This window comes from Rhincodon typus, unplaced genomic scaffold (assembly GCF_021869965.1).
Source record: "Rhincodon typus isolate 14 unplaced genomic scaffold, sRhiTyp1.1 hic_rhity00000879, whole genome shotgun sequence".
Classification (NCBI taxonomy): domain Eukaryota; kingdom Metazoa; phylum Chordata; class Chondrichthyes; order Orectolobiformes; family Rhincodontidae; genus Rhincodon; species Rhincodon typus.
This window is the reverse complement of record NW_025966517.1, coordinates 339-25,834: the sequence shown is the minus strand read 5'-3', so window position 1 is coordinate 25,834 and position 25,496 is coordinate 339. Positions and strand designations below refer to the sequence as shown.

The 25,496-nt window shown below is 38.9% G+C and overlaps 1 protein-coding gene across 2 annotated transcripts; it reads right to left on the bottom strand.

Moving 5' to 3' along the window:
* Positions 1-2,469: 2,469 nt before the first annotated feature.
* Positions 2,470-24,597, bottom strand: LOC109915992 (WD repeat-containing protein 20). 2 transcript variants are annotated; one of them, XM_048592245.1, is made up of 3 exons: positions 24,472-24,597; positions 10,496-11,782; positions 2,470-4,320 (listed from the first exon to the last, which is right to left on the bottom strand). In XM_048592245.1, exons 2-3 carry the CDS (start codon positions 11,693-11,695, stop codon positions 4,267-4,269), a joined length of 1,254 nt encoding a protein of 417 aa, XP_048448202.1. In that variant the 5' UTR covers positions 11,696-11,782; positions 24,472-24,597; the 3' UTR covers positions 2,470-4,266. The 2 variants fall into 2 exon arrangements, with proteins under 2 accessions (XP_048448202.1, XP_048448203.1); XM_048592246.1 differs by lacking the exon at positions 24,472-24,597 and adding an exon at positions 19,070-19,086.
* Positions 24,598-25,496: the final 899 nt, after the last annotated feature.

Here is a 25,496-nt window from a genome sequence, read left to right as displayed (position 1 = left end):
GTACTTTCTTCTTTTTAAGAATAGGCACTTGAAATGTCTTAACATTCAAGGTTATGGGTCAAGTACTGGTAAAATGGGATTAGTGTAGATAGGTCAGCACAGACCGAATGGGCTCAATCGTCTCTTCTGTGCTGTGTGACTGACTCTTATGATAATCCTATTCCCTTTTGAGTGATTTGAATCTGTCTCCACCACACTCAGGCAACGCATTTCAGGTTTTAACCATCTGCTGCATATAAAAAGTTTTTCCTCATGTCACCATTAATTATTTTGCTAATTACATTATTGGAAGGATAGAGAACAAGAGGGTATAGATTTAAGATAAAGTTTTACTCTATCAACTCTGGCTAACCCTTCACAATTTTTTAATACATTTATCAAATGTCCATGCTGAAAATCTTGCACCTATGCAAACAAAGATCAGGTCATCTGTCTGTACAACAGTTAAGGACAAAATCAAGACAACAGATGTGCTCAGCAGAGCTCAGAGCAGATTGGAGACTCTGTGTACGAGAGAGACAGACAGTCATTTTTCACAAGAAATATTTAGACAAGAATGTCATGGGTTCTTTATTGTGCATAACTCAACGCTCAACAGAGCATTTATTCGTTAATCTTTCTAACTCAGCTATTTTTAAAGGGGAGGCAATGGCCTAGTTGCATTAATCGCTGGACTGTTAATCCAAAGACCCAGGTAATGTTCTGGGCACCCGGGTTCAAATCCCGCCACAGCAGATGGTGGAATTTGACTTCAATAAAATATCTGGAATTAACAATCTAATGATGACCATGAATCTATTGTTGATTGTCGGAAAAACCCATCTGGTTCACTAATGTCCTTTAGGGAGGGAAACTGCCATCCTTACCTCGTCTGGCCTACATGTGACTCCAGACCCACAGCAATGTGGTTGACTCGGAACTGCCCTCTGGGCAATTAGGGATGGGCACTAAATGCTGCTTAATCAGCAATCCCTCATCCCATTAATGAATAAAAAAAGGCTTGTATCACCAAAAGAAAAGGCGCAGAGAAGGAATATGAAATACATGAATATGAAATTAAACAAGTTGAGAGAACAGTGCTTCATACTCCAGACTGACCCATGGAAGTTTGAAAACTCATTCTCTATCAATTTGATTAAAGCAGAAACCCACCACAATCTGCAAGGCTTCTTTTGCTGATATCTCTTGTACCAGGCAGCCTACTGCTGTTAGGATTCAAACAATCCAATTGTGACACCACTGCTTGGTTAAAAAGAGTTAGCATATAACAAAAACTGTTTAGGGGTTCTTACGCTGCAGTGATATTGACCCTACCTCTAGTTTGGGTTCAACTCCCATCTGCCACAGAGATGCATCATAACATACCCTAACAGGTTGCTGGATTTTATAACAAACGTTGTGGAGGACGATCCTGTGGTAGTATTATAACCACTGGGCCAAAACGTCCAGCCTCAAATGTACTTCAGGATAATTTAACCATGAAAGTCGATGGAAAAGCACTTTTTAAAAAATTCATACGTTGGATGGCCAACACTAGCTGGGCTAGCATTTACTGCACATCCCCAAATGCCCAGAACAGTTGACTTCTGGAACCACTGTAGTCCTTGGGATACAGAAACATCCACAGTGCTATTAGGAGGGAAGATCATAATTATATGACTACAGGGAAAATCAGAGGGGAGTAGAACTAGCTGAGTTGCTCTCAGAGAGCCAGCACAAACATACAGGCCAAGTGGCATCCTTCTGTGATTCTATCCAGTATAGTGAGGAAGACCATTTTATTTTCTTAGAACATGTCAGCAACCTTAATTATACTGATATAGTTGAATGCAGTTCTGTTGTTGGGTGTGAAGCATCTGTAGCATCTCTGTATGGAAGCAAAAGGTTGCGAGGGGTGGGGTATGAAATAGTGGGCCTGAAACAAAATTATGAAATAATTCCTTAATTGTGATTTTCCTTCTATTTAGGATTCAAGTAGCTCCTATTTCATATAGGAACTGCAGAACATGTAATCATTGCATAACATCAACAGTAAGCAATTACCAATATATAGTCATTAATAATTAAGACAACAAAATCTGACTTTTTCTTGTTTTTGAAAGCTATTGTAAATGTTTTGTCCTTTACTCCAATTCCTTGAGCAAATAAAACCTACCTTAACACAGCTCAATAACCAGAAAATATTTTGTATGATACCAGAGCCACAAAAGCTAGCACACTGGTATTTTCTCATTAATTACAAATCCAGGTATACCATGCAAGAAATAAAGAAGAAAGTGAACAGGAATGTTGCAGGAAGGATCAACGCAGGTCAAAAGGTCTCATCTAGACAGACCAGATCTTACAAATTTAAGAAAAAAATTAGGTGTTGTTCTGAATGTTAACAAGGGCGGCTGTAACAATTGCTCAGATCTTAAAAGAGATAAGAACATACAATCAACTAAATGCAGATATATACCAGTCTTTTCAAAATGTCATGAGTAATTTTAATGATGCTATTTTAAAAGGGAGATATTCAGAGTTTGAAACAAACATTGCAACAAAATATCTAAAATCTTTAATGTTTACTAGTAAAAGTACAAGATACCAGTCGCGTTCATGTTTTTGTTCTGCAAGTCTAGCTTTGACAGGCTGACTATTGGAAGAAATCATATGCTTTACACAGGTTTACAACACAGACATTGCTGACAGCTAATCGCATATATTCAATCCTTAGTATTCACCTTGAACCAGCATTGTACTCATCCTATTTTGGCTGCAATAATTAATTGGTTTTCACTGAAGCAACATTTGGCCATGGAACTGTCAAAACTTTTAGAGTCATTCTTTCAGTGAATTAATGATTTCCACATGCGCTGGGATCTTATAATCAAAAAGCAAGTCAGTTCACATCAGTGGAGACTTCAAAGTGCACATTAAATGACCTAAGTTTAAAAAAAAACTGTCAACAGGTATGCAAGGTATCATTTATTCAAGCTTCATCTGTACTTTTACATTCTTCCAAGAAATCAGCATTAATCTGTACAGCAAATTTATAATATAACATAACCCAACCCACAGTAATTCTTGGTTAGATTGCATGACAGCTGTAAAATGTTTGGCACATCCGAAATTCATTTACATTGATGAAGGTCTGTTATGACCAGGCAATTCTAACCCACAAAAAAAATTGCATCAACCAATTCCTCAATGCAACTGTTCCTAATTGGCATCTAATAAATCCATGTGTTAGGTTTTGGACCTTGGCGATGCATCAACCACAGAAATACAAAGCTCAGAAATTTAAAGTATGCATTGGTTATGAAAACTCTACAGCTGAGATAACCTTAATTTTCAATACAAAGATTTTCTTTTGTACCAAACACAATTCAGAGGGATTAATTACAGCCAAATTTACTATTTTTTTACAACTGAAAAAAATGAACAGAAAAACTATATTCAAGATTTTGTCTCATTTTCTGAATTAGAAGCCACTTTCATTAGAAGACAAAACTTCAACTAGTGTAAATGATCATTGCCCCATGACGAACAGTATTTATACATATAATACAGTTGGTTCAATTTGAAACAATATTAAAATACGTTTAATAGATACAGAAGAAATTCCTTTTTTGTCTGCACATACCTGTTCTAGGAGATTTTGCACATCCCATTTTATTTCCTACTTGTATTAAACTATTAAGTGCAACTTTTTCTTAATATAAATCTATGATTGCAACATCCACCTCCTGAATCACAAATTTAAGCCAGAAAGTAATGACTCAATTCCAGTGAGTCCATTCCAAGCTGCCTTCCAACTAGTTTCAGTTTAAAAACAAAAGAAAGCAAAACAAAAATCAGTGCAAAATACAGTGAGATACTTGTTCACAGGGCCATTTAATGCACTGCAAATAGACTTTGTTTTAATAATTTTTCGCTATACATATGATTAAAATACATCAATTCTGAGAAAACAAAAGAAATTGAAAAGTTAAGATTTGATAAAATGGTTTTTGGTATTTGCTGCTTACACCAAGGAAATAAATTTGCAAAAAGAGTCTTGGAGTTAGCAGCCTTCCCATTTTACTTGGGCAGTTAAACCTACGTCAACAGCATACACTTGACATTGTTCCCCCAGTGTTAGCTCTACACAATTCACAGCAAAATTCTAAACAAAAACACCACTATAATAAAATTTCTAAAGCTCTGTGGCTGAAGTCCAGCTCCTGGCTCCAATGTCATTACTTCTTATCCTGTGGCGAAGCTTTGCTAGCAGTACCACGATGGCTATACTACAGTTCCACTCGGCGAATTGGCTTGGTTTTGGGATGATAATAAGCCCTGTAAATACAGCATTTCAAATTGTTATAACTTTGTCACTTTTAGTAAATGTTAGTTCATTCATTATTTATGACCCAATAAGTGTTTCAAGTTTTTCTGATGAGGCATCATAAAGTATAGGTAAATTGGGAATCTTTTCAAAACCAATGAATTTCTGTTAAATTTTTTTTTTAAGTCAAGTTTCACTTGAATTCATTAAGGTAGAATTGCAAAAAATAAACTAAAAACTTATTCAATGGGTCCAGCACCAACCAGAAGCACTAAAATAATAAAATTAATGTTATTAGACTTGTATGTTGAGGTTGGCTCCAAAATGAATTCTGCCAAGTCAGATGACTTGAGTATTGAGCGTAGAAAAATAAATAGTTGAAACATTTTATTCTAGATTGACTATGACGTTAACAAATGTGAAGCAATTTAGAAAAGGACTACACTGCCTGACTTAATCATACTAAAAATAAAATGCAAAATTCGTATTTTCCATGAAGTTGTTGTAATAAAGGGTGTTTGAGTGCTACATTTTCTAATATGAATCAAAGGTTTCTAGAGATGGACCTTAATTGCTCACGAAAAGCCAAAAGAAATTCTATAGGGAAAGGGTTGTTGGATATGAGTAAAAGCAGCCAATAATGAAGTTAGACAATTATGGGGCGTTTGGTTATTATTGCCTTCAACACATTCACACTATACTGCAAATATCTCAGCATTCTCCTTGTAACAGTCAATGAGTTTCCCAAATTACCCAGACCCATGAGCATAACACTACACAACAAAGTTTCACAAAACATCATCTACTGCATTTGCTAACCAACTAACCAATTTACACTATTAAATCACTCTGAAATACACAAATTAACGTAAATTTTAATAGAATTTGAAACTGGTCAACTAATGCCAACAGTTAGGAAGATTTACTGTTATGTTTTATCCAGGATTTCCCAAGGTATCACTCGGTTAAATAAAGACTAAAATAATCTTGTCTTACACTGATGAATAACAGATCACTTCCAAACTTTGACCTTAATCAATAAAGTGAGTATTTCATTCAAGTTAACAAGAAAACAAAGATCACATGCTTTACAGGTAAACCAATAGGGACGGTCACATCAATCACTATCAGCATGTTTCTTCAGTGATGGAGTTTGCAGAATATTAAATACGAAATTTATAACTCAAATTCCAGTAATAATTTTAATTTGAGCACTGTTGGCACTTGAATTTTCATATAAACTGCCAATTAGTTATAAAGGCAACTGTGTCAGGTCCATGCAGATCATTGCAACTACTCAAGTTAAACCATAGATTTTAATAAGATTAGGATATTAGGTTTTTAAGCCATTGGGAAAATTTTGAATTGCCCATGGTCACAACACACCAGATTAAATTCTCTTAGTCTGATCAACCACCACTTGGCACAAACCTGTCCTTATAAAGTGCACTATGCAGAGAGAAGGACAAAGTCAACAGTGTCATTCAGGGCATCTTCCAGCAGCTGAATAAATGTCAATGGATACTAGTTCACTCTTCAGCTTTCCTATATATCAAAGGATCTGCAGAGTATTTGACATTTAGAAATTGCATGCATACACATAAAGCTTCAAAATAACTAAGTTAAATACATTAGTAAATTGTTAATGTTCCAAAGCATTGAAGTTAATTAAATTCATAATTATGAAAGCTTAATGTATCAAAACAATTAAAGGAGAAAGAAACTGTGAAATTTCAATTAGTTACTCACCATTCATACTGCATTAACCACATTTTTATGTTCTGCACAATAACGATGTACTTTTCATCAAATGGTTGAAGCAGAACAGCTTTTATAGTGGTTTTCTAAATCTTGGTGAAATATATTTTAAGTGGCGGCTTGATTTTTTTGTTTTTAAAAAACGTGCGGTATATTCAGCAAACCAATACTGCATATGGTTTGGTGCTGGAAGTTGCATCTCTCCATAATAAAGCAGTATGTACTGCGAGCAAAATGACAGGCTGAAGAACAACATTTGAACATTTACATTTTAAAGAAAAATATTCACACTGAACTCCCCATTAAAGGTCTTCATTTCACATTTCTCAGATTGTGCATGACAATCCAGTTCCAATTGTCAGTGTACACAATGAAATGGTTTCTTTCTAGACCACTAAGTAGAGCAATACCTGAGGGAGAAAACCAAATACCAGATCATCTAATTTCTGAAAATCAGCACTGGTGCCAAGAGACGAAGAAACATGAAGCCTATTCAGCTACGCAAAATACTGCCAGAATAATGGTGTGTGATGGAGGTGCAGCTGCTGTGGATGAAGGGAGGCAAAGACAGAATTCGAATTAAAAATTCATTACCTTTAAAAGTGATTTAATTGATACAAGACTGCTAGTAAAGACAGATTGGAAATAAAATTTTATGTACCTAAAGGGGTTTTGATCAAGTACTTTTAAAAAGTTTATCTTTAAAGGAACATTGTCACTTCTCTTAAGGTAACAAAATTATCACCAATAAGACAAAGAATTTAGAGAAATCAATATGCAAATGTTAACTATATCACACAAAACAGTATTAGTTTCTTAATCCCATTTACATACCTTAACATTGGGAGGTAAACAATTAAGATCAAAGTTCGAGTGTTTCAAAAGAGGCCTTTTTTTGATTTCTTCCCTAGGACGGCAGCTTGTTTTAGTATGAATTCAGACTCTTTTACTGTCAAGCTTACAACATCCCTATTGTATACCCCTCCAAAAGTTATCAGACTGAGCAATATTGCATTTCCTTTAATTGCAACCTACACAGTCCCAAGTATACAACTTCCAATACTTATTAGTGCTGTATTAAAAGTGAATTTGATTTATTACCTCATTCATTTATTCATAGCCAATTATCTAACCAACTGCAGTTAACCTACTGAAGAAAACTATTTCTCCCCTAGCTCAGTACCAAGTTGTATCCTTTAATGAGGCTTCTGCTCTCTTCAGCAATCATTGCTGATGTTGCTTACCTCCAAGTCTGAAAGCTTTCTCAGAAAAACAGGGTGTGGACAATAGTACTTTAGTTCCAAACTAAACTACCTATGATCCTAGTAGGGGTAGACTTATGGGAATCAGACAGCAATTAACAGCATCCATTCATACATTCATAAGATTACTATTTCAGGTACTGGATCATCACTTGCTGCCAAAATGCAAGGACGGCAATGCAGTTCTCTATTATTAATGCATATATTCCTCAGTAAATTCAGATGCGGACAAAGGCATGGTTAAACATGGAAATACAAAAAGTTGCTGTCGAAGTATCACAGCTGCACTGTTAGTTTCATGAACTTAGCATCTTGCTGCTTGAATGCCCATTGCAATGTAGTGAGTGTCACGCTATTATACTTGAACAGGTAGTTACAAACTAGAAACTTCTCAGAATATAAAGTCTTGTTCATTTCAATCCAATTACAATTTTAATAATGTGTAAATGACAATTACTATCAAACCAAATCTGACTTTGAAAATTAACCTTTGCAAATGTGGAATTCTTTTAGGTTTCAATTGTCCGGGATTGTACAATTGCAAAAATTAGAATTTTTATTTAAAAAGAAACTTTTCCTTTGTCTATTTTTCCCTTCATTCCAGTCTTTCATTCTGTTTTCCTACCCAGTCTTTCACTCTGTTTTCCTACATCTGATAGAAATTCTTAATCTATTTTACACTCAAGTCCTTGTGATATTAATTTCACAATTGTTCAATATGATTGATTAGATATGCAGTTACTTGCCTCATTTAATCAGGTCGTAAATGCTCAGTTTTCCTCAATACATTATTACTGATGCTTCTAATAGCTTGTAGAGAAAAACATCATCCTGATTGAACAGCAAGTCTAACTAAAGGTAGACACCACATGGTACCCTGCTACAGCAAATTATGGTTGAATGAAAATGTCCATTTTCAGGTGAAAGAAACCAAGATGCAGTGGCAATAGCAACAAATTCTTATCCGGTTAGTCTTTACGGATGTAATTAGGTTAAGGCCAAAAAAAGAAACACCTAATCACCATGTAACAGTCAAACTATATAAAATGCAAGTTGCACATTTACTTTGAAGGCGTATTAAATATTTAAATCTGTATTTCAGATAACTTGCATCTACATATATAATATATACACCACCTTTAAATCAAGCTTGATAAACTCAGTGTCCTTCTTAATCCGTAAAACACAATAAGAAATGTTAAATGTAGAACAAATCAGTATAGACTGATCATATTGTACTACAATCTTGGTGCTACATTGCACACCAAAAAATTTAAATATTTGTAATATTTTCATGAATTCAGTTACCAATTACAAACATATTGCAATGTCATACAACCAAAATCAATAGGAACATGTCTGATAGCTGGATGCAGTGAGAAACCTTAGTTTATACATGAAATAAAATAGTTCATTGTCTTTGGATGACAGTAACTCAACAATCAATGCAAAAGGGAAAGATCAACAGAACAATAGGCAAAAGTTTCACTTTTTTTTTAAAAAAAAAAGAAGCAAAAATGCTCAGTCTGAAAGTCCATATATATTTTAAAAAATCTTGGTGAAGCAACTGCTATTGAAGAACAACCAAAACAATGCATTTTAAAAATAAAGCAAAATTATTCTGTTACATAACCCATTAGTGTTTGACACTTATTCATCCTCCACAAGTTCATTTCAATCAGAAGACACCAGTCTGAAATACGCATGTATTAGAGATTTCACAGCTATTGCAGGGATAACTCAATTTCAGCAATAATCATACAAGTTCTTTGGGAAATCAGTTTTAAATAACAAGTTAATATCGGAATTTAAAATTTTAACACTTGTTCAAATTTTAAGGCTTCATGATTTGCTCTAAATTTAAACATTGCGTCATTTTATTTATTAATAAACAAACAGTTCATTCATTGACAATTTAAGATTACTATTAAAAGCACTAGACCGTAAATCCATCTCAATATTTATTTCATTGTTACTGTATTTACTCAAATTTGAAATTAGTTGATTGCCAGCATGCTTTCAACACAAAAATTAAAATGGTGCAGTCATAATTCCATTTTCTTAGTAATGGGAGAAATAAATCTGAAATATTTACCTTTTAAAAATTAGGTAATTGTGCAAAGTATATTCTTATTCCACTTTTGCATGTACAATAATAAAAGGTTTTAAAACAAAATGATATTTTTTAAAAAGGTGCCCAAAGATTACAATGTTAATGGCTGTATTGAGCTTGCAATTTTAGATTCAAAAGCTTTCATTTTTAGATGTGACGACACTTATTGTAAACAAAATCTTGTTACCACAGTCAGAAAAACTGAAACAAAAGCCTTTATATACAGCATACATTCATTTAATATACACTAGCAGTATTCACTGGTCTTCTTGTCCAAACTGTGAATTAAAGAAATTGACATCTCACTGAATTCCACTGTAAAAATTGTGGATTGTTCTGGTACGCACCAGATCATTAAACATGCACAACTTTTTACAGAGATGTACAGTAGTAGTTAATACAGGACATGATAAATATACCCCATGTTTAAGACATTATAAACATTACTCCATTTATAGAAGCACTTAACCTTCATTAGAAAAAAATTATCCTTTTATAAACGATGCTTTTCATATACAGAGATATATATCTCTATATACACACACACACATATATATATATATATATATATATATATATATACACATACACACACACACACACACACACAACCATTTTGATCTTCACCTATGAATTTCATTTGTAAAAGGGCAGGAAATAAATGGAATACAATAAATCTAACAGACCACAGAAGTGTGAACGACAGATACTAAAGGTGGCCCAATGCTTCCTTGAAATTATGTTGTAATCCCTCCACAGTGTTTGGACCTGAAATGGCAGGCCTGGTGAAAGAGATTACACCTTCTCATTTTGTAATTTAAAAAAATATATTTACTACATTTCATGATTTATTAGTATTTTTACCACTGCCTCAACAGCAAGTCACTGCAGAATAATTAGTATCTGACACTATTTGGAATTAACAGTGGCTATGAAAAAGAAACCATAATTTTGGTCAAAAAGCAGCTTTTTGAAAATAATTTATTTGCTCCAAAAGAGGAAATAACTGAACTTATTCTTTTTTATAACTTAGGTCTAAGAGCTCAGACTTACCACTTTACCAGGCCTTGCCCATGTGCAAATAAATCCCTCTTGACAGGCAGTGACTATACAGTCTTCAAGAAATATTAACACAGTCAGTCTTTCATGTGCTATCTTTTTACAGATAAGAGGCTCTAACAAGGGCACATCATCCATTCTAGGGCAGAGAGAAGTTCCAAGAGTCTTAGCTGAGTCCATTTTAGTTTTGGTGACTAGGTTTAGCTTGTCGCTGCTTTTGCTGGAAATGTGGCCCATGCTGTGATTTCGTTTGTGATCCTTCTCATGGTGTCTTTCCTTGCGGTCGTGTAGTGATAAGGTTGCAAACTTACTGACTCCAGAAGCAATTGCACCATCCATTACGCTGCTTTTGTTATTGACATTTGTAACTGCTGAATGTGGAAGGCTATTTGATCGAGGAAGAGGTGGAGGTAACGAGTTGCTGGGTGTTGTTGTGATGCTGCTATTGCCATTGCTTCCAGTGCTGGTTGCAACATTTCCAGCAGATGGGCTTGTGGCATTCATCACATTTGTGTGTGTCCGAGCACGTGAAAGAGGTTGATGGGGGAACAAAATATCTTCCGTCAAATCCCACAAACAAAGCTGTGTGTCTTGGCCAACAGATCCAAACCTATATGTGACACTTACAGGGCGACTGTCTGTAGAATTCCTTTTTGACAACCTAGATTGTGTACTATTTGCTCGATCTCTGCCAAAGTGTATTTGGTCTTGGAAGTCCTCATCACTTCCACTGAATTCCATAGGATCATTTTCTTCTACACTAGTGGTATAAGGATCAAATGCAACAACACTGACCCATGACTTATGTCCATGTCCCCTGGCTATCACACGACAGTCTATAAAAGACCACACAGTCACCAGATCATCTTCTCCACCTGTTACAATGTATTTTCCATCTGGACTCCAACACACACATAGCAGTCCTCCAAAGTAACTTTTCATTGTACCATGCAACTCCACCGAATCAAAATTAAACACACGAAGAAATCCATCCTGACTTACACAAGCAAGGTACTTCCCATCAGGAGAGAATGCAAATTCATTCAGGGCACCCTCTCCGACTGTCCATTTGAGTAAAGGGTTTCTTGTAGATTTGCTTTTGCAAGTGTGAACTGCATAATTGTCTCCTTGTTTCAATGGCTGATAATGTGGTGCTGTGGTACCACAAGAGTGTTCCACATTATACAAGTACATATTGCCACTGGAATGAGATACTAAAAATAGGCTTTCTGAACCAGGCACCCATTTTACACAGGTTACTCGTGACTTGTCTATTAACCTCTGTTGAGGAAAAAGGCAATCAATTAATACTTCTACTGTGCAATACCTTCTAAACTATATTGAAACATGTAATAGACAGAACAGTTAACAAAATTAAAACAAAATACATTCATTTCCTTTATAAAAGAATTTTTAAAAGTAGTATGTAAACCATACCATTCTTTAATAAAATAATTGCTATATATTTTTAATCAGTAAAATAATGAACCATTAACTACAGAATTAAAAAAGACCTGTATAACCAAATGTAAATAATATTTTACAATCTTAGATTGGTTAATCGTTTTGATCTTTAAAACACCAAACCACAAACGCAAATTATTACTGCATAATATTTTGAAAGTCAGTGAGTCACTGAAGCAATATAAAATCCGCAACTTCGGATCATGAACGCCCCCAGGCTAATAAATCACCTGCGAGTAATGAGTTGACAAAAAAGCCTTTGGAATCAACAGTCTTGCATCTCAAATGTGGCACATCCCCAAGTGATCTGGGCTACAGTATGGATTTTGCTGTGCTAATAATGGTACGGCTGTCAGCACTTGACATTACTAGTGGGTAAAACTGATTCCAACTGCTATCCCTCACACATACATGGTTTAACGTAAATTCTGGAAACTGCTGCAAATGATACCCTGCTCATCCACAGGTTGTAGTCTTTTTCACTGAAGTATGCAGAGATCACTGTCAATTACCCACTATTCTCACACTAACTTGGATGACCAAGTCAGGGCTCAATCGAGAGTAACCGAATTTTTAAAACAACGCAGTCAGTGATAACTACTGAATAAGAGCAGTTCAGAGGCTCAGAATTCTGCAACACTTCAGCTCACCTTTCTCCCCATTGTCCATCTACAAGATCAGTCAGGAGTGTGATAGGATGGTCTCCATTTGACTGGGAGGCTGCAGTTCCAACATGTTCACAATACTCAACAATATCCAGGGCAAACCAGCCCATCCAAATGGCATCGCAGGCACCAGTTTCAAAGTTCATTTCCTTCACCAACTTACAGTGGTAGAAGGTGCATACCGCGGCAAGGTGCAATATAGTAACTTATCCAGGTTCCTTTTGCAGCACCATCCAACCCACAACCTGTACCACTCAGAAGTCAAGGACAACAGATTCATGGGAACACCACCACCTACTAGTCCCCTTCCAAGCCACACATCATCCTGACTTGGAACTTAATCACCATTCCTCACTGTCACTAGTTTAAAATCCTAGAACTCAAGAGCCCCAAAGACTGTTGCAGTTCAAATAGGCAGCTCACCATCACCATTTCAAAGGCAATTATGGTTGGGCAATAAATGTTGGCCTATTCAATGACGCCACACTCAAACATATAAAAAGAAACCTCCCTGACCCTGAAAAAATAATTTAGCACAGTCACATGCCCTCAGAAGAAAATTAATGTTGCAAACTACAATTATTTTTTCATGTCTTTCCTATCTGTATGTTCTAATCTTTATTTCAATTCATGCACAATGATTTAAATATATTTTATATTTCCTGTGTTTCTTTAAAACTACCATTATCGTGATCGACATATTTTAGTGAGAATTCTTCCATCTATCTGGTTGAAAAGCATCACCGCTGTTGACCTTGTTTACCAGCATGATAAATCCTACTTAGAGGGTACAAATTTAAACAGATCTGGACGAATGAAGACTCTACAAAAACTCACTACAAGCCTAAATGAAACAGTCACAGGATGGAGGATAAAAGCCACTCACATATACTCACAGCAAAATCCAGACCGATTACTTCAGTATTCCAATAATCCATTAATTATTTCCAAACATTTTTAAGAATCTAGGATCTTAGGATGCTTACAAAACAGGAGGCCATTTGATCCATCACTTCCACATTAAATAGTCGACTCGGCTGTCTTTTCCCGACATCTCTGTAAATCTCAAGTAACTATCCAATTCCCTTTTGGAAGCGATGACTGAATCTACCTTCACCACACTCCCACATAATGCATTCCAGATCCTAATCACTGCTCATGCTTCTGTTTTTTTTAAAAATGCCATTAACTTCAAACTAGTGCCCTCTGGCTCTTCACCAGTCCACCTTCTTTGTCCAGCCCCACGTGATTTTGAACACAGGGACACCTTTACCAAATCTCCTTTTGACTTTTTATTTGATCATAGCTTACTCTGCCTGTATCTTACTAAAATAATTGTTCTTAAATGCTTATTATAATAAAACACAATGTTCCCACAGCACAATTCCCACAGCAGTTGAATCCATTCCTCACATTTTCTGATCAATTGCAATCATTTGGAATTTGTAGAATGTGCAAATCATTTTTGCAGAGGTTTTAAATCCAATATCACCAATTCAGATGAAGAGTCAAATGTCAAATATAGAAATCTGTTATCTTTACATATAATATACAAACATTTTTCCTTATAAATCAGTATACTCTTGGAAATAAGGAGCATAACTTCAGGTCATGAATATATCAACTGAGGAAACATTCTTCTCTTTTCTAAAAATATTGGTCCCAATGTGAGGCATTGTCATGACTCTAAGATACAAAAAGTGATGCAAGATCATGCTTTGAATAGCCTTTTCTTGTACTTGTTCACAATAATACATGCATGAGAATACCATGTCAGACTGTAGAATCACATGACATTGTGCTTTCTCTGTGGCAAAGAGACTCCCAGACAAACATGGTAAAATACAAGTATTTTAAGAGGGGGAAACAAGACTATTTTCATCCCTGCCTTGATACTTTGCAACTATAAGTTTAATCGGTTGACTTATTAACAGATCTAATGTAATACATATGTTATTTTATCTTTGAATACAAGTTTTTGTCACCTGAAGCCCAATAGGATCCTTTTATAATTAAAAATTAGACCCTGAAGGTAAGATTGAACATTCATTATAATCCCAGGCAAACACAATGAAGCCATCCAAAGTTTCAATTTGACAATGCTGCTCTGGTAAATTAAAAATAATGGAAGCTAGGAATCCTGCAGCAAGTTACTTGCCTCTTGACTCCCCAAAGCCTGTCCACCATGGAAAATGCACAAGTGTGATGGAATACTCTCCACTTGACTGGATGACTGTGGCTCAAACAACACTCCTGAAGCTTGACATTATCCATGACAAAGCAATATGTATGATTGGCACCACATCCAAAAACATGCAATTCCTCCATCACCAATGCACAACAACAGCAGTATGCACCATCTCCAAGATGCACTGCAGAAATTCGCCAAAGCTCCTTAGACAGCATCTCCCAAACCCACAACCACCACCGTCTACAAGGACACATACATGGGAACACCACCACCTGCAAGTTCCTCTCCGAGCCACTCATCACCCTGACTTGGAAATATGTCCTTGTTTCTTAGCTGCTACAAGATCATTATCCTGAAACTCTTTCCCTAACAGCAGGTATAGCTACACGAGATGGACATGCAGCGGCTCAAGAAAGTAGCCTACCATCACTTTTTGAAGGGCAATAAGATCTGCAAGAAATGCTGGCACAGCCAGCAATGCTCACAGTCCATGAGTATACAAAAAATACTTGCACTAATTCAGATATTGTCTCAATTCACCTGAGTGGATTTAGAAGTTTAGATTGTTGACTTGCTTACTGAGCTGGCTCATTTTCATTCAGATTTTTCATCACCATACTAGGTGACATCATCAGTGGAACCTCCAATGAAGTAATGCTGTTTTGCCCCACTTGGAATTTATACTGTCTGGTCTGTTATGGTGAGTAGCGTCATTTCTGGTTTTGATCTGTATGGGTTTGTATATAGGTTCCAATGCTGTATGTTTGTTGATTGCATTGTGGGTGGAGAACCATGCCTCTAGGAATTCCCATGTATGTCTATGTTTGGCTTGGGCTACTATGATTACTTTGCCCCAGTTAAATTGATGGCCTTCATTGTCTGGCTAAAATTCCACAGGCAGGGAGGGAATAGATTATCAGAATAAGAGGAATAGGCAGACTGTGCATTCCTCTGCAAAACAGATATACCGCTTTGGATGCTATTGGGGGTGAGGGGTAATGGCCTCTAAGGGGAAAGCAATAACAGTCAAATTTGTTGCACCATGGCTGGGTCTGCTGCACAAGAGAGTGGGGGAGTGCAATCGTTATAAGGAATTCAAGTAGAAAGAGAACAGACAGGCATTTCTGCGGCCACAAACAAGATACCAGAATGTTACAGAGATAGTAGGAACTGCCGATGCTGGAGAATCTGAGATAACAAGGTGCAATGCTGGATGAACACAGCAGGCCAAGCAGCATCAGAGGAGCAGGAAAGCTGACGTTCCGGGTCTAGACCCTTCTTCAGAAATGGGGGAGAGGAAGGGGATTCTGAAATAAAAAGGGAGAAAGGGGGAGGCGGAAAGAAGATGGATAAAGGAGAAAATAGGTGGAGAGGAGACAGACAGGTCAAGGAGGTGAGGTTGGAGTCAGTAAAGGTGAGTGTATGTGGGGAGTTAGGGAGGGGATAGGTCGGTCCAGGGAGGATGGTCCAGGTGAACTTAAGGTTGGGGTGGAAGGTGTTAGTGAAGTGGATGAACTGTTCGAGCTCCTCGTGGGACCCTCACACCCCCTCCCCGCAATAACAACCAAAACAGAATCCCCCTCGTCCTCACGTACCACCCCACCAACCTCCAGATCCAACGCATCATCCTCCGAAACTTCCGCCATCTGCAATCCGACCCCACTACCAAAGACATTTTTCCCTCCCCACCCTTACCTGCTTTCCGGACGGACCACTCTCTCCGTGAATCCCTTGTCCGCTCCACACTCCCCACCAGCCCCGCCACTTTTCCCAGCAACCGCAGGAAATGCTACGTCTGCCCCTACACCTCCCCCCTCACCCCTATCCCAGGCCCCAAGAAGACCTTCCACATCAAACAGATGTTCACTTGCACATCTGTTAATGTGGTATACTGTATCCGCTGTTCCCGATGTGGCCTTCTCTACATCGGGGAAACCAAGCGGAGGCTTGGGGACCTGCTTTGTGGAACACCTACGCTCGGTTCGCAACAAACAACTGCACCTCCCAGTCGCAAACCATTTCATCTACCCCTCCCACTCCTTGAACGACATGTCCATCCTAGGCCTCCTGCAGTGCCACAACGATGCCACCCGAAGGCTGCAGGAACAGCATCTCATGTTTCGCTTTGGAACTCTGCAGCCCAATGGTATCAATGTGGACTTCACAAGCTTCAAAATCTCCCCACCCCCGCTGACTGCATCCTAAAACCAGCCCAGCTCGTACCCGCCTCCCTAACCTGTCCTCCCACCAATCCACTCCTCCAACCTCAAGCCCCACCCCCATCTCCTACCTACCAGCCTCATCCCGCCTCCTTGACCTGTCCGTCCTCCCTAACTCCACACTTACACACATTTACTGGCTCCAACCCTGCCTCCTTGACCTGTGTCTCCTCTCCACCTATCTTCTCCTTTAATCCATCTACTATCCGCCTCCCCCTTTCTCCCTATTTATTTTAGAATCCCCTTCCCCTCCCCCATTTCTGAAGAAGGGTCTAGGCCCGAAACGTCAGCTTTCCTGCTCCTCTGATGCTGCTTGGCCTGCTGTGTTCATCCAGCTCTAGACCTGGTTATTCCAGAATGTTATATTGCTTCTCTGGTGCTGGGGTCAAAGATATCTCAGAGGCTACAGGACATTCTGGAAGGGGAGGGTGAACAGCCAGTGGTTGTGGTACATATTGGTACCGATGACAGTTGACAATAAAGGAATGAGGTCCTAAAGGCCAAACGTAGGAAATAAGTTGAAAAGTAGGACCTCAAATGCCATGTGCTAGTCAGAATAGAAATAGCAGGATGTGTCAGTTGAATAAAAACCAAAAGAACTGCAGATGCTGTAAATCAGGAACAAAAACAAAGTTGCCGGAAAAGCACAGCAGGTCTGGCAGCATCTGTGAAGGTAAAAACAGAGTTAGCGTTTCGGGTCCGGTGACCCTTCCTCAGAACTGATGGTCACTATCAGTCGCCACTATCAGTTCTGAGGAAGTGTCACCGAACCCGAAACGTTAACTCTTTTTTCCTTCACAGATGCTGCCAGACCTGCTGAGCTTTTTCAGCAACTTTGTTTTTGTTCCGGTGTCAGGTGAATGCGTGGCTGGAGACATGGTGCTAGAGAGAGGGACTCAGATTCCTGAGATATTGGAGCCAGTCCCGGGGATTGTGGGGGTAGAACCAGCACAAGCTGGATGGATTAACTTGGGCAGGATCAGGACTGATGTCCTCAGGCAAGTATTTGCTATTGTGGTTGGGGTGGGTTTAAGCTAGAATGGCAGGAGGATGGGAAGCTTAGCAGGGTGAGACAGATGGGTAGTAACAAAAGAACAGGCCAATGCAGAAACAGGCACTTCAGCCCACCAAGCCTTTCTAAACTAAAAACCTTTTGTCTCTATGCAGTCCGTATCTATTCCCTGCCTGCTCATATCACAATGCCTCTTAAACCTTGCAATTCTATCTGCATCTACCTCCTCCTCTGGCAGTGCATTCCAGGCACTTAGCATCCTGGTGTTTTAAAAACAATGCCTATCAAATCTCCTTTAAACTTCCCTGCTTTACCTTAAACCTATGTCCCCTAGTAATTGATATTTCTACCCCGGGAAAAATTCATTCTGTTCATGCCTCTCAATTTTGTAAACTTCAATCAATGTTGCCCCTCGGCCTCCTGCATTCAAGTGAAAACAAACCAAGTTTGTCCAATCTCTCTTCACAACTGATATTTTCCAAATTAGGCAACATTCTGGAAAATTCTTTTCTGTACCCTCTCTGAAACCTTCCCATCCTTCTGCGAGTGTGACAACCAGAACTGTATGCAATATTCTAAATGTAGCATAACTAAAAGAACCATACAGTTGCCAATTTTTATACCCTACGCCCTGGCTAATGAAAGCTAGCATGCCATACACTTTTTTGACCACTGTATCCACTTGTGTTGCCACTTTCAGGGAACTGTGGACCTGTATGCCTAGATCCCTCAAGTATGTTAATGCTTCCAAGGGTTCTACCATTTAGTGTACATTACCTCCTGCATTAGACCTTTTAAAATGCATCATCTCGTTAACAGTCAGAGTTAGAGTTGCACAGCACGAAACAGACGCTTCACAGTCCAACTCGGCCATGCCAACCAGATATCCTAAATTAATCAAATCCCATTTGGTCCATATCCCTCTAAACCGTACCTATTCATGTACCCATCCAGATGTCTTTTTAATGTTGTAACATCTTGGGGATTATCATTGACCAGAAACTCAACTGGACTTACCAGATAAACACAGCGACCACAAGAGCAGGTCAGAGCCTAGGAATACTGCGGCAGTAACTCAACTCCTGACTCCCCAAAGCCTGTCCATCTGAAAGGCACAAGTCAGGAGGGTGATGGAATACTCCCCACATGCCTGGATGAGTGCAGCCCCAACAACACTCAAGAAGCTTACCACCATCCAAGACAAGGCAGCCCACTTGATTGGCACTACTTCCACAAGTATCCACTCCCTCCACCACTGGCATTCAGTAGCAGCATGTGTACTATCTACAAGATGCACTGCAGAAATTTGCCAAACATCCTCAGACAGCACCTTCCAAACCCATGACCACTTCCGTCTAGAAGGACAAGGGCAGCAGATATATGGGAACACCACCACCTCCAAGTTCCCCTCCAAGCCACTCACCATCCTGACTTGGAAATACATCACCGTTCCTTCGCTGTCGCTGGGTCAAAATCCCAGAACTGCTTACCTAATGGTATTGAGAGTCAACCCACAGCAGGTGGATTGCAGTGGTTCAAGGAGGCAGCTCACCACCACCACCTTCTCAATGGCAACTATGGACAGGCAACAAATGCTGATCAGCCAGTGACACCGATATCCCACAGATGAATTTAAAAGAAATTGTACCAGCCTACTTCCTCTGGCAGTTCATTCCGTACATGCACCACCCTCTGCATGTTGCTGCTGCCCCTTAGGTCCCTTTTCAATCTTTCCACTCTCACCTTAAACCTATGCTCTCTAGTTTTGGACTCCCCTACCCTAAAGGCCTTGATTAGTCACCCTATCCAGGCCTCATGATTTTATAAACCTCCACAAGGTCATACCTCAGCCTCTAGCTTTCCAGAGAAAATAGCCCCAGCCTATTCAGCCTCTCCCTATAGCTCAAACCCTGGCAACATCCTTGTAAATCTTTTCTGAACATTTTCAAGTTTAACAACATCTTTCCTATAGCAGGGAGAACAGAACTGAACACAATATTTCAAAAGTGGCCTAACCAATGTCTTATACAGCCGCAACACGACATCCCAACTCCTATACTCAATGCACTAACCAATAACAAGCATACCAAACGCCTTCTTCACTGCCCTGTCTACCTGTGCCTCCACTTTCAAGCAACCATGAACCTGCAATTCTAGGTATCCTTGTTCAGCAGCACTTCCCAGGACCCTACCACTAAACGGTCCAGATTAAATTCCATCTGGCATTTCTGCACCCAAGTCTCTCGTCTATCTAGATCCTGCTATATCCACTGCCAATCCTCCACACTATCTGTAGCTCCTCCAATCCTGTGTCATCCACAGACTAACCGAACAGACAAACTACATACTCATTCAAATCATTAATATATATTTTACAAATAACGGGGATCTCAGCACTGAGCCTCGAGGAACACCATTACTCAGATCTCCAGTCATAAAAACACCCTCCCACTGCTATTCTGTCCAAGACCAAATCAGTTCTGTATCCATCCGACCAACGCACTGCTGATCATGTAACTTCACCTGCTGTATCAGCCTGCCATGAGGGACCTTATCATAGGCCTTGCTGAAGTCCATGCGGACAACATCCACCATTCCGCCCTTCTCAATAATCTTTGTCACTACCTCAAAAAAACTCTGTCAAGTTTGTGAGGCATGACCTCCTGCACACGAAGCTATGCTGCCTACTGTTAATAAGTCCATACTTTTTCAAGTATGAGTAAATCCTGTCACTAAGAATCTTCTCCAATAGTTTCCCTACCACTGATGCAAGGGTCACCAGCCTGTAATTTCCCAGATTATCCTGCTATCCCTCTCATGGGAGGGTCTAGGGCCAGAGGGTAAAATCTCAGAATAAAAGGGGTACCAAGTTAAGATTGAGAGGAGGAGAAATTTCTTCCCTGAGGGTTCTCCCTGTTTGGAACTCCTAGTACAGGGAGCTGTAGGGCAGAGTTCTTTGTATATGTAAGGCTGAGACAGACAGATTCTTGAATCAAAGGTTATGAGGAAAATGGATATGAAGAATGTCAAATCACCTATCATGCTACTAAATGGTGAGCAGATTCAAGGGGCCAAAATGGCCTACTCCTGTTCCTATTTCTTATGATCTTACTGGTTTGTACAATACCTAAATCTTATAATTTCACTGCCTCCTTGAGAAATCCATTCCATTTCTTCACCAGCACCTGCATAATAGTTTACAGTAAACAATTCTGAACATAAACTGTCACGTCCTAGTTCCAGAGCAACCTCAAACACAAAAATTAGAGTCTCGCATTTTAAGCTCGTTCTGTCAACCAATGAAATCACGGTTGGTCTATGAGTTAGTTCCACATAAATCTTCATCCTTAATACTTCGGATTAACAAAAATTTATCAAATTCAGATTAACAGCTTTGAAAGTGGAAATGGTTTCTAACTATCCCATTTTGTTTCCCTTAATATTAAAAAAAAGAGATTTCCTCTTCACCTTCTATAATTTTAAGTTTTGTATATGTTTTCATAATTTATACCTTGGTGTACAATTATCATTCTGATAAAACTATGCTGCATTCTCACCATCCTTTTTAAAAGGTGCGGTGCCCAGAATTACTCAAAGTACTTCAACAATTGTTGTCTAAGCAAGGTTTATATAGCTGGAGTATGACTTTATCCCTATTTATTTATTCCACTAGAAATAAAAGTCAGTATCCAGTTAACATTTTTGATTATTTCCTGTACGTTCATGACAGTTTACTGATTCCCAAATCTCTTAGGACCGCCACTACTTCCAGTTTTTCACTATTTAGAAAGTGCCTTGTTCCATTCTTTATAGGACCAGAGTGAATGACCTAATTTTCCTATATTTACAAGTACTTGATATAGTTTTGCCCCTTCACTTGATCTATCAATACCTTTGTAATTCTATGCTTTCACACACTCCATATTTTCAATGTTCCAATTTCCAGTATTTCTACTTTTATATCTTGGCAAACCTAGGGTTTGAGACTTTTTAAGCCTCAATGATCTAAAAAGTGAATAACTGAAGCCCCAATACTGATCCATTGGGATACCACTAGTCACACCCCGATCATTAGAGTGCCTGCCCATTAGCCCTATTTTTTCTCTCCTTCTGCTCAGCTAATTTCTGAATCAAACCAATAATTTGGCTTCAATTCTATGAGCTTTAACTTATGCTAACAGCCTCCAGAGGGACTTTATCAAATGCTCTCGCAAAAATGCATATAAATAACAAATGGCCAGTACCCTGCCCTCTACATTAGTCATCCCTTCAAAAGCAATTTCATGAGGCTGTGAGGCATAGATCATCCTTTACAAATCCCTGCTGGTTCTCTCTGATCAGTTAGGAATCTTTAGGTGTTAAATCACTATATCCTTAATCAGAAACTTTTGGAATTGTGCAGACAGCACGTAATAGGAAAAGTTTCACTCTGCTCCAAAAATGACAATTCCCCAATTCCATAAGACAGCCATTCGGTCCATCAAGTCTGCTCTGCCATTCAATCATGGACGATAGATTTCTCAACCCAATTTTCTTGCTTTCTCCCCATAACCTTTGATCCCCTTATTTATAAATGATCTACAGAACCACAGAAATATTACAACACGGAAGGGGATCATTTGGACCATCTTATCTATGCCAACCCAAAGGCACCCAGATGGCCTTTCTAATTCCATCTTCATGCACATGACTCATAGCCTTGCAGCCCTTAAAATGCAGATTCAGGTAACTTTTTGAAAAAAAAAAAAGCGCATTTAGAGTCTCTACCTCTACCACCAACTCAGGCAGCGAATTCCGAACACCCAACAACTTCTGCCTAAAAACATCCCCTCTAATCCTTCTGCCACTTAGCTCGAAGCTATAACCCCTCGTTTTTGAACTCTCTGCCAAGGTTAACAGGTTCCTCCTGTCTACTCTATCTCTACCCCTCACAATTTTGAATACTTCAATCATGTCACCCCTCAGCTTTCTCTGTTCCAAGGAAAACCTCCCCAATCTCTCCTCGTAGCTACAATTCTCCAGACCCAGCAACCTTCTAGTAAAACTTCTCTCCAGAACAATTACGTCCTTCCTGTAAGGTGGTGACCAGAACTGCACACAATACTCCAGTTGCAGCCTCACCAGTGTCTTATACAATTTCATCTTTATATCACTACTTTTGTTTCTATACCTCTGCCAATAAAGGACAGCATTCCATGTGCTTCTTGTACAACCTTATCTACCTATATTCCTACCTTTACTTGCATGCCAAGATCTCTTACTTCATCCACCTCTCTCTATATATTCCCTTTACTCAGTTCATTTGCAGGATGAGGGAGGCACTGGCTCGGCCAGCATTTATTGCCCTGCCCTAGTTTCCCAGACAGCAGTTAAGAGTCAACCACATTGCTTTGGGTCTGGAGTCATAAGTAGGCCAGACCAGGTAAGGACGGTAGTTTCCTTCCCTAAAATACATTAGCGAACCAGATTGGTTTTTCTGACAATCAACAATGGATTCACTGTCACCACCATACTCTTACTTCCAGATATTTATTGAATTCTAATACCACCATCTGCTGTGGCAGGATTCAAATCTACGTCCTCAGAATATTACTGGGTCTCTGGATAAACAGTAGAGAGATAATGCCACTAGGTCATTACCTCCCCTTATTGTGTATTACCTTTTATTGTTCAGCCTCCCTAAATGCATTACCTCACAGTTATCAGTTGAACTCCACCTGCCACTTTCCTGCCCATTCACCAAACCATCTTTATCATTTTTCAGCTTATAGCTATCCTCTGTACTATCCATTGCATAGACAATTTTTGTGTCGTTTACAAATTTCCCAATTGTGCCTCTCATGTTCAAGTCCAATTAATTAACTCGTAAAACAAACAGCAGGGGTCCCAACACCGAGCTCTGCGGAACACCACTTAAAACAGCTTTCAAATTGCAAGGGCAGCCATCGACCATTTACCTTTGCTTCCTGTTACTAAGGCAACTTTGAATCCAATTCAACACATTATTGTGTATCCCATGGGCTTTTACATTTTTTGACTAGTGCGCCATGTGGGACCATATCAAACGCCATACTAAAATCTATGTAGATAACATCCAATGCATCACCCCTCATTGATCCTCCTCCTCACTTTCTCAAAGAATTCAAATCAAATTTGTAAGGCACGATCTGTCCTTAACAAAACCCTGCTGATTATCCCTGGCTAGTCCATGCCTTTTTAAAGGTAACGTATCCAATCTTTCAGGACCGATTTTAACAATGTGCCCATCACAGAAGAAAGACTAAGTGGCCTATAGTTGTTTGGCACTTACTTTGTACCTTTTTTTAAAAAACAATGAAACTACATTTGCATTCCTCCAGCATCTCACCTGTGTTTAGTGGAGATTGAAAAATATCCTTAGAGCATCTGCTTTTTCCTACCTGACCTCCTTCAACATCCTAGGGAACAATCCACCTGGCCTTGATGACGTCTCCACTTTCAAGGATTCCAACTCCTCTAACATTTCCTCTCTCGTTATGATTACTTTGTCCAATATTTCAGGTTGCTCCTCTTGGATTACTATATCCACATCACCCTTTCCTTTGTGAATATGGAGACAAAAAATTCATTTAAATTTCTTCCCATATCCTCTACATCTTCACACAAGTTCCCTTCTTCATTTGGTAGGTCACACTTTTTCCTTAAATATCCTTTTGCGTTTTATAATTTGATAAAGCATCTTTGGGCTTTCCTTTATCTTGTTTGGCAATTTATTTTCACGCTCGCTCTTTGAGTTCCTTGTTTCCTGTACTTTCTCTACTCCTTTTGGCTATCAGCAGTGTTGAGTTTTTTGTGACTATGATAAGCTTTCTTTTTCTGTTAATCTTCCCTTGTATTTTTCTGGACAACCATGAGGGTCTAGATTTGGCAGTACCATTCTTATTTTGGAAAGGACGCATCTGCCCTAAGGATCTCACTTCTTAGAGCCACCCACTGGTTTACCACTAATTTATTCTTTACCAGTCCTGTCTAGTGCATCTCAGCCAAATCACTTCTCAGATTTGTAAAAGTTGCCTTTCCCCAGTTTAAAATATTTACTCCTGATTTATCTCTGTACTTTTCTATAATAATACTAAATCTAACAGAATTGTGGTCACTATCCCAGATTATGGTCTACTATTTAACTGTCTCAAACACACCCAACAACTTGGCTTCTACAGCGTTCTGTGGCAATGAGTTCCACAGATGAAGAAATTCCTCCTCGTCTAACTTCTAAAGGACCATACCTTCACTCTGAAGCTGTATCCTTGGGTCCTAGTCTCGATGGTCTCCGCATTCACTCTATCCAGGCTTCTCAGTATTTTGTAAGTTTCAATCAGATTCACCACCACCACCACCACTCCCCACAAACCTTCTAAACTCCATCCAGTATGGACCCAGACTACTCAACATCTCTCATGTGTCA